Source organism: Thamnophis elegans, chromosome 3 (genome assembly GCF_009769535.1).
Source record: "Thamnophis elegans isolate rThaEle1 chromosome 3, rThaEle1.pri, whole genome shotgun sequence".
In the NCBI taxonomy this organism is placed as follows: Eukaryota; Metazoa; Chordata; class Lepidosauria; order Squamata; family Colubridae; genus Thamnophis; species Thamnophis elegans.
Window position 1 is genome coordinate 74,485,159 of NC_045543.1, and position 16,334 is coordinate 74,501,492.

Here is a 16,334-nt window from a genome sequence, read left to right on the forward strand (position 1 = left end):
TCTAACCATTTTATCAAATTGTTTGGAAATATTAGTATTCTAGCAAGGAGAGACTCAATGAAGATTACATCTTCCATTATAATATTAAAAATGCCAAGTTATATTCTCAGTCTTCCATGAACAAAATTAGTCTTTTCAACTTTCAAGGAAGGAAGTTCTAAATCCAACTCTATGTTTTTAAACTATTTCATTACCTTAGCACAATTCAATTTTAAACCTTAGTAAATAGTTACAGAACAAGACATTACATCTTAAATAGTAATATAAGTGAGGAAGGAGCTTTCTACTTACTAAGAGAAACCAGCCTGTAATTCCAGTAGTTTTCTGCCATGTAAAAATATGCTCATATGGAACATTGTGAAAAACTATACATTATAAGGTATATAGGTACTTTATTTGAAGGCCCTTTTTACAATTAAATCCTTTCCTAAAGATATTTTATATATTAGTAGTTATTATCTTCCACATTATTGTCAACTCCTGAGCTGTTAGGAAATCATGAGATAAAGCTGAAATTTAAGAACACTTAGCAAGCGTTCAGTTCTGAACTATTATTGTTTTATTGGGACAATGTTTTATTATTTTTTATAATTGACAAATATTACAAAGGTACTAAGCATAACATAAATGATGATGATTATGTAATATCACTGCAGAAATAAAGAAGCATAATGGACAGAACAGAATAAGGTATAAATTCTCATTTGCAGATTTATAGGATCACAATATCAACAATCTGCAAGTTATATGGAAAATAAATACCATTTATCTCACCCAGTATCTTTTTGTTATCCAATAAATTTTGATCTATGTGCATCCTGCTTGAGACTTGTTCTTCCCCAGAAGGCACTCCTGTGTCTCCTGGCTTTACTTTTTCTGATGGTTTGTCTTTGACCTTGAAGCAATCTGTAGCTGCTTCAGTAGCTGTGATTTCTGTACCAACCTCTATGGTTGATGGCTTCTTGTCTTCAGGAGTTTTAAGCTTTTTTGATCGTGATCGGGTATGCTGGAAGCTGTTATAAGAGATACTGCTGTCAAAATGAAACGTCTGGCTTGAGTAAGATAAAATATCTACCAATAGAAATGTTCTTTTTGCTTGCTTTAAGAAATGGAAAAAATGACATTTTTTCATCTTTTTGTGTAGAGATAGTGTTTACAATTTATTATGCAAGAGATTAACAATAGGCTGAATTTAACCTTTTAATCTGTCATTACTACACTTTAAAACTAGCATTAAACTAAAATGACCTCAAATAACCCTGTTGAAGCAAGTTACAAAGTTGGTTACTTGGTTCAGCATTATTTAGAATGTGACGATGCTTCTAATCACATTCTATCAATCTTTAGCAATGATGCTCAGTCACAAAATGTGGAAGACATTTTGACAATTTACTCTTCTGTGGCATTTACAGAAAATACAGGTTTTTTTAACCTGTCACAAGTACAATTTCAGCAACAGCTAATTGAACTGAACTACAAGTAGTCCTCGATGTACAACCACAATTGATCCAAAAATTTCCATTGCTAAGCAAGACAGCTGATAAGTGAGTTTTGCTCCACTATTGCTCCTTTCTTGCCACAATTGTTAAGTGAATCACAGTAGTTGTTAAGATATTGATATCATTGTTGAGTGAATCTGCCTTCTCTATTGACTTTGCTTGTCAGAAGCTCACAAAAGATGATCACATGACCCCAGGACACTGTAACCATCATAAATACATGCCAACTGCCAAGCGTCTGGATTTTGACCACGTAACTACAGAACTGCTGTGATGATTGTAAGTATTAAAATGGTCAAAAGTCACTTTTGACTTTTTGTAATTTCTAACAGTTACTAAACAAATGATTGTAACTCAAGGACTACCTGTACATAGATTGAGAATTTGTTTCTATAATAGAAACTATGAGACTGCGATATATAGGTTTTTAGAAAGTATATTTAGTTATTAAGATTATACACAATCAACAAAAGGTGGAGAACATGTCTGATGCTCTTTCAAATTCTAATGCACACATTTTATTGCACTTTAATTAGCAAATTGCTTCTATCTGAGAATGAATTCCCATATTACTTAACAAAAAGTAAGTTTCCTATTTTTACAAACAAAATGGAAATAGGTAAGACTCTGTCTGAGAGCCAACTTAATTTTACCCAAAGTCTTTCACTTCTGCATGATAAATGGCTCCAGAAAATGTATGTGTGCTGAAGCGTGTGAACAGTGTCTTCCAGAACAATTCCAATATATCTGAAACTAGAAAACTTTGCCAGCTTAAAGTAAGAATTTCAAAGCTGTATTATATTTTGCCATTGTTCTTTTAAATAAACCAAAAACTATGGTTACTTCTTCTCAATCTGCTGAGTCTAATAAATACATTTTTAAAAATCTACATAATTTCCCTTTAGCTGTAGTATGATTTATATTTTTCATTGAGGCATGAAGGCACTGATGAAGCTGATGGTGCTTATTATTTGCCTAGCAATGCTATATAACATGGTCATGACTTGTGCTTTAAAAATCGATTGCAGAAATCATTTGTCACAATTATGATGTCCATCTTTACATAAGTACCTTAAATTAAGTGGGATTAACATAAATGATTGCAACAAAAATATTATCAATTTTTTTTGACCTGCTGTTTCTATATACATGGGATTCTGTCTAAAAATTTATTATTCCCAAGAGTAAAATTATAATATTTTTCTGTGACATATTAGAGCAAAGGTGAAACTGAACATTTTATTTTCATTTTGGAGATGAATATCTCTTGCTGTATTTTCATTTGTGTGAGGACTATTAATTAAGCAGCACAAAAATGCAACCACCAGTTTAGCATAGTGGATAACTATAATCCATGTACACATCTGATAAAACTTTCAACATAATTACTACAATGTATCCATTTTTTAACTTGGCTAAAAACTTGGCTATCCAGATAAATATAGGTTCTACTGACAAGAAAATAATTGCTCTGCCAAGTACAAATCGTAGTTGTATAATAAATATGCCAAACTGTGTAGCAATACAAAAGTAACACTAAACAATTATATGACTTACATATGAAAAACCAAAGTTTATCAAGTTGTAAATGTAAATATGCATATGTATTAATAATTAGACATGACATGTTTGTTTAAAGTGTAATATCCTGAAAGAATTATCATTTTTGGAGATAAGGTTATTAATAAAAAAAAAAAGAGACCAGGTAAAGGAGCATCTGATTTATATTTTTTGTGTGTGTTATTTTTATTTTAAAAAGTCTCTATTTTACTAAACATTTTTGTAATTACTACTAGAAATTTCACAGAAGAGAAATTTCAGCAAACTTTAACATGGTGCATTTCTTTGTCTCCTCTCAAACTTTGGTGTGGTTGTAAAGAGAAATCTGAAAGCATCAATCACACTTTAGAATAAACACAGATGCCAATTTGTGAAGTATTTTTAATATCTGTAAATTATAAATCTTGACCTAACAGAAAAATAGACAACACTACATAAATAACACTACTCTTTCTACCTTTTTAAGTGTTTTTAAGTGTTCAGATGTATTGATCTCTAGTTAACATAATTATCTGATCTTTCATCAGCACTGGCATGGGAACTATTGTATAGAACTGGGTGGCACACGGAGCCATTTCTCAGGGACACGCAAGATGTTGCCCTGTCAGCTGGCCACACACATGCACACGCTGCGCTGACCAGCTGAATTCAGCCTTTTTTTAAAGCCATTTTTCGCCCTCCCCAGGAGGGGGGAACCTAGGGAGGGCGAAAACAGCCTCCCCCCACCCACAGAGGCCCTCCGGAGACTTCAGGAACTTCCCTGAAGCCTCCGGAGCGTAAAATACCAGCCCTTCGGGCAAACCGGAATTTCAGAAATGAACTTCCAATTTGCTCATAGGGCCAGTTTAAGCCCTCCAGAGCTTTCAGGGGCCTTCTGGAGGCTTCCCTGAAGGCTCCGGAGAACAAAAAATAACCCAATGGACAAACCGGAAGTCGTAAGACTGTTTTTAGCCCTCAGGCCCCTGAAGGCTCCGGAGGGCTTAAACTGACTCTACAAGCAAACTGGAAGTCTGTTCCTGAACTTCCGGTTTGCCCATAGGGCTGTTTTTTTGCACTCAGGAGGCTTCAGGGAAGCTCCTGAAGCCTCCAGAGGGCCTCCGGGGTTGGGGGGGAGGCTGTTTTCACCCTCCCCAGGCTCCTATAAAGCCTCTGGCCTGGGGAGAGGGGGGAAAGCATGCAAAAAATGGGGGGGAGTGCCTGTTATGCACGCATGCATGCTGGGGGTGTCACGCATGCATTATGGGTGCAGCACGCCCACGCACAACCCCCTGCGCTCCCCCCGCTGGCACGCGAGCCAAAAAATGTTCACCATCGCTGGTCTGGAATATGTGAAGGATATTAGATAACATATTTAATATAAATACATAAACTGTAAAATATTAGGCAAGTGGAAGAGAAAACTATGTATTTTTATCTTGGGGAAAACATCAAAATAGATATTGGGTGTTAAAAATAATGCTTACTTATTAAAATATTTGATCACATAATTTTGTGTGTGTGTGTGTGTGTGTGTGTGTGTGTGTGTGTGTGTGTTTGGCAAAAAGTATTGTTTAGGAAATTTCCTATTTTTTTCTTTTTTATGCCTGGAGTTAGCCCTGATTCTGGTGATGCTGGACAAGTCTATGCAGTTTTCTTGGCAACCTTTTCAGAACACCTCAAAAAAGTCTAAATATTATATTAATGCTCAGACCTCCAAACATTACATTTTCAGTAATGCTTTCAGAATCAATATATGTATTCAATAAGTATGTCCATGATGAAATATGATTTTTTGGCTCTCAGAATCACTGTTAAATTTAATGAGACACAAATTAACTAGGACTAAAATACAATAAAAGACTTCTAAAAACAATAACTGAGACATGAAAGCATATATTTTAAGTTTAACTATAAATAGAGGGAAAATATTATTACAACCTGGAACATCTCTTCGTTTTCTTTCTTCTTTGCAACCAGGCCTTTACCTCAGGTGTGGTTTCAGGGGTGGGTTTTGTATGATCAATATTATATAAATCTTTTCCTTGTTTCCACAGTTGGTATCTATCTGGCTGAAATTTTCTCACAAAGATGTCCATTGATATTGTCACCATGTCTTTTCTACAGGTACACTAGAAAAGAAATAAACTGGGTATGTTAAAACAAGCTCATACATAAAGGATAAACTACAGTAAATAGAACCATAGAATATACAGAATTCTCTGCATAGCAGTCAGTACAAAAGCTCCAACAAACAGTAGAATCAATTAAAAGGAGTTATAACGCCAATCCTCAGGTTACAACAGTTAGGACAGGGATTGCTGTTGCTAAGTGATGTAGTTATAAAGGGCAATGTTAACAATGGCAATCCTAGCAGTTCCAGCTGCGTCATAATTCACCGACTATGTGAGTTCTTAAACAGGAAGAAGCAAGAGTCCAACTTAAGAAATGGAATGTGGGTGATATGGGGAAGGCTGGGAAGAGCTAACCACCACCAGTGGAGTGCTTTAGGCAGTTCCACACTATAGTGTGTGGACAAGTGCTTGTTACAGGGTGTGGGCAGGAGGATGTGTGTGCTACAAGTGGAGCCATCCGGAGGAAAAGCAATGGAAGTGATTTATGGGAGTGACTTTTCTGGTGTCAGAAGCCATTAGCAAAAATCACAATTGGTGATCACATGATTGCAGCTTGCTGAAAACCAATAGGTTTGCAAATATACTTCAAAGTGCTATTTTTAACCTATAAAAATCTACTTCTCGGTATCTTCAGGGACTGTGCCCTCAAGGTAAAGCTAACCTGGCATGTAAACAGATGAAAAACTAGCAGTAAGAATGGCCTCAAGTTCAATAAACAATATTTCTAAGCATATGAAATTTCAGTATTAAATGTATTAAAGCGCTATGCTTCAGAATCATTTTTTCAGATGCTTTGCAGTGCTTCTTTGTCACATATTACGATGAGTTTATGGAGCTCTTTTCAGACATAAGCACTGATTGCATCACATAATGAAATTAATGACATTGTAGAGAAATGCGAGATAAAGTTAACGAAGGAATACAAAAATCACTTGCAGAACCATTAAGAGATAATAAAAGAAAATGTAAATGACAACATAGTCTTACAGAAGGGGGGAACATAAGAAAGAGACTCTGCATTTTTTCTACATGGTTATATAAACCAGCGGGGGGGGGGAGACTCTGACAGGTTTTCAAGATTCTGTTATTGTACCCTACAACAACAGAGCTCCAATCATTCTTTTTTTTAAAAAACATTTTTTTTATTTTTAAATAAACAAGTACAGACAAACATAAAACATAAAACCATCTTCCAGTTTCGTACAGTGTTTTGATTGGTTACAAAACTTTTGTACACTCTCACCATAGTCTCCACCTACAATTTATATAGAATCTTGTATTATCAATCTGATATATATGTTTACAATTATTATCATTATTAAACATTTATTTGACTATAACTATCATTACTTCATTTTATGTGAGATATTCTAAATTTTGTGTAAATTTATATTATGGCATTTAATTACATCACCCTAAATCCATCCAGTAGTAATACATCTTTATAAAATTCTTTGTCTAACCATTGATAAGTCCCATGTTTTATAAAATTGTTTATCTTTGGTTACAAAACTTTTGTGCATCCTCTCCATAATCCTCACTTACAAATTATATAAAATCTCATATTATTAATCTAATATATATGTATAAAATATTATCATTGTTCATCATTTATTTGATTATAGCTATTATTACTTCATTTTATGCAAAATATTTTAACTTTAAATAAATTCAAATTAATTTTAATTATAACATTTCATTACATCATCCTGTATCCATCCAATAGTAGTACAATCTTTTATCTCTTGCCATTTGTGGTATTCATATTCTAATTGCTTTTTTAGTAAATCTTGTATGGACATCTCTTGGCAACTTATATTTCACTGCATATCTTGTAAAGGCTCGAAACCCCTCATCCATTCCTTCCATCATCTTTCCTTTGGTTATCACCAATGCTTCTGCCAGCTTTTCTATATTACTTTTGCCAAATTTCTCCCTTTTCTTCTTCTATATTCTGGAATCTGAAGTAAAACTCTAGTCTGTTGATCTCCCATTCCAATATTCCACTCTTGTCTTTTTCAACCACAATCTGTTGTCAATGTCTCCAATTTTCTTATCTCTTTGTTCATCTTTTTCTTCCATTTTTTGAAATCTGTCCTCATATTTCATCATCGTTTGGTGAATATTCTCATTTTTTTCATCTACTTTTTCTGTTCTTTGTCCAATATTCTCCATTCTCTTTTTAATCCTCTTTGTTCTTACTTGTATTTTTTGAATTTCTTGCATATCACTTGTCACTTCCTTTTCTTTTTCCTGCTGTAACATCATCTGTATTGATCTTCTCCTTCAAATAGTAAACACTGCCACTATGTAGAATCCAAGGCTCTTTTCCAAACAAAGTTAACTGTTCTCTCTCCAAGTTCAGTGTAATCTTTTTTCTTTCCACTCCAAGCTTTTCACTCTGATAGTACCCAGAGAAGCACCTGTATAAACATCCATGCTCTTCCCACTATCATTTTCAATAAACAAGCTGAGAGTCCTTGAAGTGTAACACCATCTCTTACTTTGCACAAGATTATCAAATGCTCAAACGAAGAGAAGAGAAGAAAAACAATATTTCCAAGCCTCCAAGTGGCAGTGTTACTTCTTTTCATCTACTTTCACTTCCCTCTTTATATTCCAGGAAAGAAAGAAAAATTTAACAAGAAAATATTATAGGGCGTTGAAAAGAGAAAAAGAATGAGTCTTTTAAAAAAAGAAAAATAATAATCCAGTTTAAAAAATAAGAAGCGTTTGTAGAAATTCCAACAGTAAAAGGATTAAAGAAAAATAACACACTAAGTTTGACTCAGGCTTAATTTCTACATAGTATAAACAAAGGTTTACACTTCTGTCTTCAATTTTAACTTTACTTTTAATCTTTTGGGGTGTTCTCTCATCTAATAATAATTATTTCACCAATTCGACACACTTTCTTTCCAGCTTTCTAGAGCTGTCCCAACTTTCAGCAGCTTTAATGGCTGCTTCTTTATCGCAGGAAAAAAAGGCTTTTCCTGGATCTACCAGGGACTTTGCAATGTCCCTGAGATCAGCAGAATGTGCCCTTCTCTATCACCATCTCTACGGGACAGTTTAGGTGCAAAAGGACCATCCAGCGATAGAGATATCAACGGCGATCTTGGAGTTTCAAAATAGCACGTCGTACCATTGCGACATCAGACACGCCTCCCCCAGAGCTCCAATCATTCTTATGCTGTTTTCTGACCTTTCCTGACAGATATGTTGCCACAAATTAAATTTATTTTGGCACAGTGATATTTCTTCACACATCTTTTTTGTACTGACCAAATTAATCTATTAAGGAAATTAAAGCATATACTTATTTTAATTATAAAAATATACTTAGTTTGAGTCAAATATGTTCTCTTAAATTCAGAAAGAGGATGGAAATAACTTTTGCCATTTTTTTTCTCCCATTATTTCATTCTTTGCAATTGGTGTTCAAGGGATCTTAAAAAGCACATGGTAAGTGATCCTGGAAGCAACAGATGGAAAGAGGAACTGGGCAAGTGGCCTCCCTCTTCTTCCACAATCAAGTCTCTACTAGTCTTCTGAATATTAAACATATACTCTCTTTGAGCAGGAGCGCATGAGAGGCAGTTCACAGAAGAATCACAATTTCTTCCCAACCTTCACAATCACATGTCTCTAACTTCAAGATGCAATAGTATCAGGCATGAAAAACAATTCTCTAAATATTTTAAAAGATTAAATATGTGCTCCAAGTGTTCCTGGAATTTGAGGTAGGATGAATACTAAAGCCACTATTAATACATTGATGAAATATGTTACTTCTGAAATAATATCCAAAGGTTTCTAGTCTTCAGAAGCAAACTGTTTATATAAAAGTATAATAAGCAATATCTTAGATCTTGGAGTCCTAGTGGACAACCATTAAATATGAGCCAGTGTGCAGCAGCTGCCAAAAAAGCCAACACAGTTCTAGGCTGCATAAACAGAGGGATAGAATCAAGATCATGTGAAGTGTTAATACCACTTTATAATGCCTTGGTTAAGGCCACACTTGGAATACTGCATTCAGGTTTGGTCACCATGATGTAGAAAAGATGTAGAGACTCTAGAAAGAGTGCAGAGAAGAACAACAAAGATAATTAGGGGACTGGAGACTAAAACATATGAAGAATGGTTGCAGGAACTGGGTTTGTCTAGTTTAATAGAAAGAACATGATAGCAGTGTTTCAATATCTTAGGGGTTACCACAAAGAGGGAGTCAAACTATTTTCCAAGGCACCTGAGGGTAGAACAAGAAGCAATGGGTAGAAACTAATCAAGGAGAGAAGCAACTTGGAAATGAGGATAAATTTCCTGACAGTTAGAACAATTAATCAGTGGAACAGCTTGCCTCCAGAAGTTGTGAATGCCCCAACACTGGAAGTCTTTAAGAAGATGTTGGATAGCCATTTGTCTGGAATGGTATAGGGTTTCCTGCCTAGGCAGGGGGTTGGACTAGAAGACCTCCAAGGTCCCTCCCAATCTGCTATTGTATTGTATTATATTGTATAATATAAGGGACAAAGGAGAGTCATAGTTTAAAATGTAACAAAAGTTTCAGATTCATTGTTAGCATTTCTCTTTTTATGGTAAATGCTGATCAGATAGGGCATTAAGCAACTTAATGGAAGGCTACAAGGGGAAGAGGAGGAAGCAGTGACTAACCACTGTAGAGAATTAGATTAGTCTTACCGCTTCTTGCTTGGATGTGATACATGAGGGCAGCAGTGGTACAGTGGGAATGAGCAGCAGTAGCCAGAAGTATTTCACAGCTAGGAAACTGAATTGGCAACCATGCATTGAAATCTGCCATTTCTCAGTGCCTGAATGTGCTGGTAGCTTTATCAGTTGCATCATTTGGTTTTTGCTGATTGCCTACCAGATCATGGTAGATATCCAGTGCCTAGCCCTAGACCTACATTTGCTAATGTAGAAGAGGTTTGAATTTTTTTTTTCTGTCTGGGAGAAACATGGTGATCTTGCCTGCCCAGCACCAAGAAGCTCTCTTGGTATGCAACAGTTCTACAACAAGGTCTATTGCACTGTGACCAGAGATGTGTCAGAAAATAGCTGGTGTGAGGGGAGCAAATTTGGGACTAGTTGTTATTGATCTAAGCCCCATGGCTAATCTCGCAATTTGCCTTCTTTCCTTATCCAAAGTTCCTGCTTGCCGATTTTGTCTTACCAGACTTTTTTATTTTTGTGGACCATGAAAGATTTACAATCTGTTGGGCAGGGTGAAGTTGATTGGTTGGATTCCACAGCCTCTGAAAAAGTAAGCAGGATCCTTGATCTATTAACCTAACCATTTGTTTAGCTGTGAAGGAAGTTATCGTATGCCCCCTCCATAAAAAACTGACACTGGATCCAATAGTTCTGGATTACTTTTGTCCAGTCTATAAAAGTTTACTGGATAGATGGTGAAATGGCAGCTTGAAAGAGTCCTGGAGGAAGTAAGCTTTCAATTCAGGTTCAAAATCAAGCCACAATATAGAGATGGCATTGGCTGCACTTGTAGATAATCTCTGAGCTGTGATGGCGCAGGGGTTAGAATGCAATATTGCAGACTATTTCTGCTGACGGCAGTTCAAGTCTCACCAGCTCAAGATTGACTCAGCATTCCAAGTCAGTAAAATGATTACTCAGATTGTTGAGGACAATATGCTGCCTTTGTAAACCACTTAGAGAAAGGTGTAAAGCACTCTGAAGTGGTTTATAAGTCTAAGTGCTATTGCTATTGCTATCTCTGCTTGGGATGCATAGATTCAACTGTTTGGCTCTTTTTCATCTTTCAGCTTCTTTCAAAGCCACTGACAACGATAATAATTGTAAACCACCACCCATGGGGCACTGTGTGGTTATAGTTGTTTTCCATTCTCTGTGGCTAGTTCAAGTTAGTGGGTTGTGTTGTTTTTTTGTTTGGAGAGGAAAGCATCAATCACCAAGATCAAACCAAGGCTGCCTATCAATTTATCATGAAATTCACTAAGCTATTATGAAATTAACTCAGAAAATCTTCTCAGAGTCAGAAGTGTTTTGAATAATACTTTAAAACATGGCAATTATAGGCATTTTTGAAAGACTTGCCACATATATTATTTGAGAAAGGAGAAGAAAATGCCATCACATAATAAAAACAAATATCTGAAACAAGGACTAGTTGTACAGTGCAAGTGACTCATTGTTTCCTAAAATATATTTGGAGATGAGAAGTCTCTCAGAAGAGTTCTGAAGAACTACCTTCCATTTGTTTTATGAACACAATAGCACTATTTGTGACAAAACATATGAATCGGCATAGTACGATATATGTAAAATTGAATCTGTTATTTGTTTGTTTGTTTATAATATGTGTGTGGTCACCTATCTTAAAACACAGCTCTGGATAGCATGATTTACAGCATGATTAGTCTTCAAGACTATATAGTCCATAAGATATACGCTAGCAACTGAAATATATAATAAAAGTAGACTTGCATAATTCTATATGTGCCTATTCAAACTATGAGCCATTCATATAAGATTAAAGCCATACTTGCCAATCATTTCTTTCAAATAACAAATAAATCTAGGTATCTAGTTGTTGTTGCTGTTGTTGTTGTTGTTGTTATTAGTTGCGAAGTTGTGTCCTACCCATCACGACCCCATAGACAACATTCCTCCAGGCCTTTCTGACCTCTACCATCCTCTGGAGTCCATTTAAGCTCACGCCTACTGCTTCAGTGACTCTATCCAGCCACCTCTGTCGTCCTCTTCTTCTTTTGCCCTCAATCGTTCTCAGCACTAGGCTCTTCTCTAGTGACTCCTTCCTTTTCATTAGGTGGCCAAAGTACTTGAGTTTCATCTTCAGGATCTGGCCTTCCAAGAGGAGTCAGAGTTGATCTCCTATCTAGACTTCTGACTATTTATTGAAAGTCAAAAAGATTCCCTCATTCTTTGGTTTCATTCATCAAAAATATCATAAAAATATTACAAATACCACACAAGTAGTTCTCATCTTACAACACAATTGGGACCAGAATTTCCACTGCTAACCAAGGCAGTTATTAAGTGGGTTGTGCCTGATTTTACGACCCTTTTTGCCATGGCTGTTATGCGAATCACTGCAGCTGTTAAGTAATCCATCTCCCACCACTGACTTTGTTAAAAGCCACCCGGGAAGGTCATAAATGGACAGGTATATTTTTACGATGACCTTCCAGCAACTTGTAGTCAGTACTGCTTTACCTCTGATATTAGCTATCCATTTATACAAACTGCAATAAAGCAAGGGTTCCTTTGATAAAAAGCCTTGAAAAGCACATTGTCTGTTTTTCACTCACAAAAAAGAATCAATGTTATCACTGTCTAGCTTATTTTCAAAATACGTACCTTTCAAAATTTTAAACTTTAGTTCTATCTTTAAAAAAACTGTAAACAAGCAAAAATGTTTTCAGTTCCATTATGGGGAATTACTGATATACAGTACTGGATAAATAATAGCTGTCAGCATACTTTAATTTCATATTAGCTATTCTCATTGCACACAGCATCATCAATGAGATAAATGTCTACATGATTAAAACTAAAATGAAATAAATAAATACTACATGTTCAGAGTTGTGGTCTATGGCAAGAAAAAAATAATTTTATCCTTTTAAGCCACTGCTATTAAATGATAATTTAATCAGAACAACATAATCAGTTCTTGAATATAATGCTGTTTCAATGTTGGCTGCAGAATGGGAAAAGGCTTTGTCCTTTCTTTCAGTAAGCAACCATGTACGCTGAAGGCTAAGGCCATAAATATTATATGAATTATGTCCTAATCAGAAGTTCATTTTCTCTTAACTAGTGAAGCAAATAAAAGTGAATTTGACCAAAACATTTGGAATAAAATTAATCATACTAATGAGGTCACTGTAGAGATTAAAATGATTAACAGATCTTTATAAGAAATCAATATCTCAGTATTTCAGAACTGGGCTGATGGAACTTGCACTAACATTCTGTAAAAGGCCTTGTTACATAGCAAAATAAAGAACAAATATAATGCCACTTTACCAATTCTTCAAAATATCAAATATTACATACCAAATATTCTGCCATCTGTAGGGGCTGGGAACTTTATATTGCATTCTCTCTAATTTTGGCAGATTTTTTCCAACATCAACCCACACCAACCAATACCAGAGACTGTTGTAATATAGTTCCTTGTGTAGATGTGTGTCCTCCATGGCCTAGTTCATACTAGGGCCTGCAGGGTCATGCTGAATCACACAGGAGACAACTGGCTCCTAGAAAGCCATAACATCCTGATAGTGAATAACATAACATTCTGAGATGTGCCCTACCATTGACGTCCAGGATTTGACCATATATAGAAAGAACTTTCCTGAAGCAGTAGATTAGAAATTGTACTTTTACAGGCTGTTTTTTATCACATGCTATTGCTCCTCCTGCCTTTGTCCTGTCTCAATAAAAGGGGCTCTCAGGTTCTCATCTGGGTCGCTCCATCCCGAGAAAATTTGTCTCCTGTCTTTTCTCAACATTGGCCTCATGGGCGAACAGCGGAAACTTCACATTTGGTGACCCTGACGTGATCTTCCTGTGTCACCAGCCTTTCACTCATCCCCGACTTGGCAAAGCCTCGCAACCAGGGCCTGCCGTTAGCGACGGAGCACCCTCCCAATCGTGAGTATGGGCTCAGGTTTCTCGAAGGCTCAGACTGCACACCTGCAGGAGCTTCGGGAAATCGTTAAATCGTCTGTTGCAATCTCTCAAGCGACAGGCCATCCGCTTCCCATTCCCCCGAAAAAACATTTCCTCTCTCTATTGGCTTACATCTATGAGAATTGTCCCATTTACCCAGAGAAGGGCTCTCTTAAAGTCTCCTTATGGCTTCAATTGGGTGTTTATTTCCATAAGGAACCTCGGGCCCCGCCAGAAGTTCTCACTACTTGGAGACTTCTTGTAAGATGCCTTCAAATTCATGAGGAAGATATGCAGGGGGCTGCTTGTAAGCCCTCGGAATTATCTCCTCCACGCTACGAGGAGATCGCCTCTCCTGCTTGCCAGGCGATGGCCCTCTCCGAGGCCTCTCCAATTCCCCCGGCCTCTCCACCTCCCCCGGCCTCTCCGGAAGAGAAGGTTTCTCCTCTCCCTTCTGCCCCTTCCCCCGCCCCGCAAGTGTGGCGTAGCACTCTCCAAGACGCTCTGCGCGATGCTTACAATCAAGGGGACATGGAATTGGCAGAGGATTGTTTCCCCGTAACCTTTCAAACCAATGCGGCTGGGGTGGTTGTGCCTAATTATATCTCAATCCCCTATAGAGCTCTTAAAGATGTTAAGCAAGCAGTTTCCGCCTATGGGGTGCAATCCCCGTACTGCAAAGGACTGTTCCGAAACCTTTTGTCAGGGGACCCCTACGTGCTGGAGGATTGGAAACTTCTCCTCGGCATGCTTCTTACCCCCTCTCAGTATGCCATTTGGGCCTCCGAATACCTTAAAGAGATTAACAAGGAAATTGTCAGAGGTCTGCCCAACAATGTTACCGCCCCTCAGTTACAGGGAGGGGCTGGGTTTGAGACGGGGGCTCTGCAGGCTACGGCCCCCCGGGAAGCCCTTGATATAGTGGGACGGGCAGCTGTTAAAGCCTTGGAAAAGGTGGATGATCCTATGGATGGCACCGCCCGACGATCCTTTGCAAAAACTATGCAGGGTCCTAACGAACCCTACTCAGATTTCATTGATCGCCTGCAAAAGGCAGTGGTCCGTCAGATTGACAACGAGGACGCTCAGATTGAATTGGTGCGGAAATTGGCTTGGGAAAATGCTAATGCGGACTGTCAGAAAGTCCTGCAGCCTGTGGCAGCCAATCCCTCCTCCACTGTAGCTGATTTCCTGAGGGCTTGCCAGGTGGTGGGAACCCAAGTTTTTAAGGTGGAAAGCCTCGCGGCTGCCCTCCAGCAAACAACTGCTGGTAAAACTGGAAATTGTTATAATTGCGGGAAACCCGGTCATTTCTGGACTCAGTGCAAAGCCCCATGGCAAAACTCTGTTAATTGGGTGCGCCCCTACATGGGCCTTTCGACTGCTCAATTGACCCCCCTGTTCTCGGCTCTTAGCGCAGGCAAGCACCCTGCCGATCCCATAGCGCTCAACGATGCACAAATGCAATCGTTGCAAACAGTCCAACAGGCTCTAGGGATGGTTTGGGTGGACCGATGTGCGACGAGCGCCCCCTTGTGCATAGTGATACTCAATACACCATCCCTCCCCACTGGTGCGATCATTCAAAAACTGCAAGATCGCACTTTAATTCTGGAATGGTTACATTTGGCACATACTCCAAAAAATACAATTGTACAAAAAATAGAGCAAATTGCCCAGCTGGTTGTCAAGGGGCGACTTCGCACCAAAGCATTGATGGGCCTTGAACCAACCACTTTGTATGTTCCCATGCCGCTACATGTTTGGGAGCAGTACATGGTCCACTCAGAGTCCTTGCAGGGAGCAGTTGCCGGGTGGAATGGGACGGTCTCCTGCCACCCCCCCTTTGACTTTCGCTTTAAACTTATTTCACAAATTCCTATGTCTTTTTCTTCGCTTTCTGCCACTGCACCTATTGGTGGCGCTCCGACTGTTTTTGCTGATGGCAGCAAGACGCACGGCGCCTGTGCCTGGTTGGAAAAAGGGGTGTGGCTTACACAAACCACAGGCCCACAATCCAGCGCGCAGAGGGCTGAACTTGCTGCCGCCATCTTGGCTTTCGACAGGTTTTCGCATACCCCCTTCAATCTCATCTTGGACAGCCTGTATGTCACTCAGATCGTCAGGACTGTCCATGGCGCCTATCTTTCACCAGAATAATAAAGTGCTCATAAAACAATTTGGCCTTACGTCGGCGGAGGCATCAGCAATTGTTCAACTATGCCCCACCTGTAGCCAGCAGGCAAACCCTCTCCCGATGGGAGTTAAACCCCAGGGGGACAGAGTGTTGCCAAATTTGGCAAATGCATGTCACCACAATATCCTCCATTTGCCCCTTGGAAATATTTACATGTTTCCATTGATACATATTCAGGCTACATTATGGCATCCCCCCAAAGGGGTGAAGCCACCAAACATGTTATTAATCATTCTATTCGGACCTTTGCATCGCTGGGACGCC

The 16,334-nt window shown here is 38.2% G+C and overlaps 1 protein-coding gene across 5 annotated transcripts in view; it reads right to left on the reverse strand.

The window, feature by feature from the left end:
• The window catches only part of KDM4C (lysine demethylase 4C), a 240,010-nt gene that overhangs the window by 103,603 nt on the left and 120,073 nt on the right, over window positions 1–16,334 (reverse strand). For all 5 annotated transcript variants that reach the window (XM_032213186.1, XM_032213188.1, XM_032213185.1 and 2 more), the window contains 2 exons: window positions 4,977–5,167; window positions 775–1,013 (listed from right to left, as the gene is read on the reverse strand). In XM_032213186.1, the coding sequence (XP_032069077.1) occupies window positions 775–1,013; window positions 4,977–5,167 (430 nt within the window). The remainder of the gene's footprint in view (window positions 1–774; window positions 1,014–4,976; window positions 5,168–16,334) is intronic.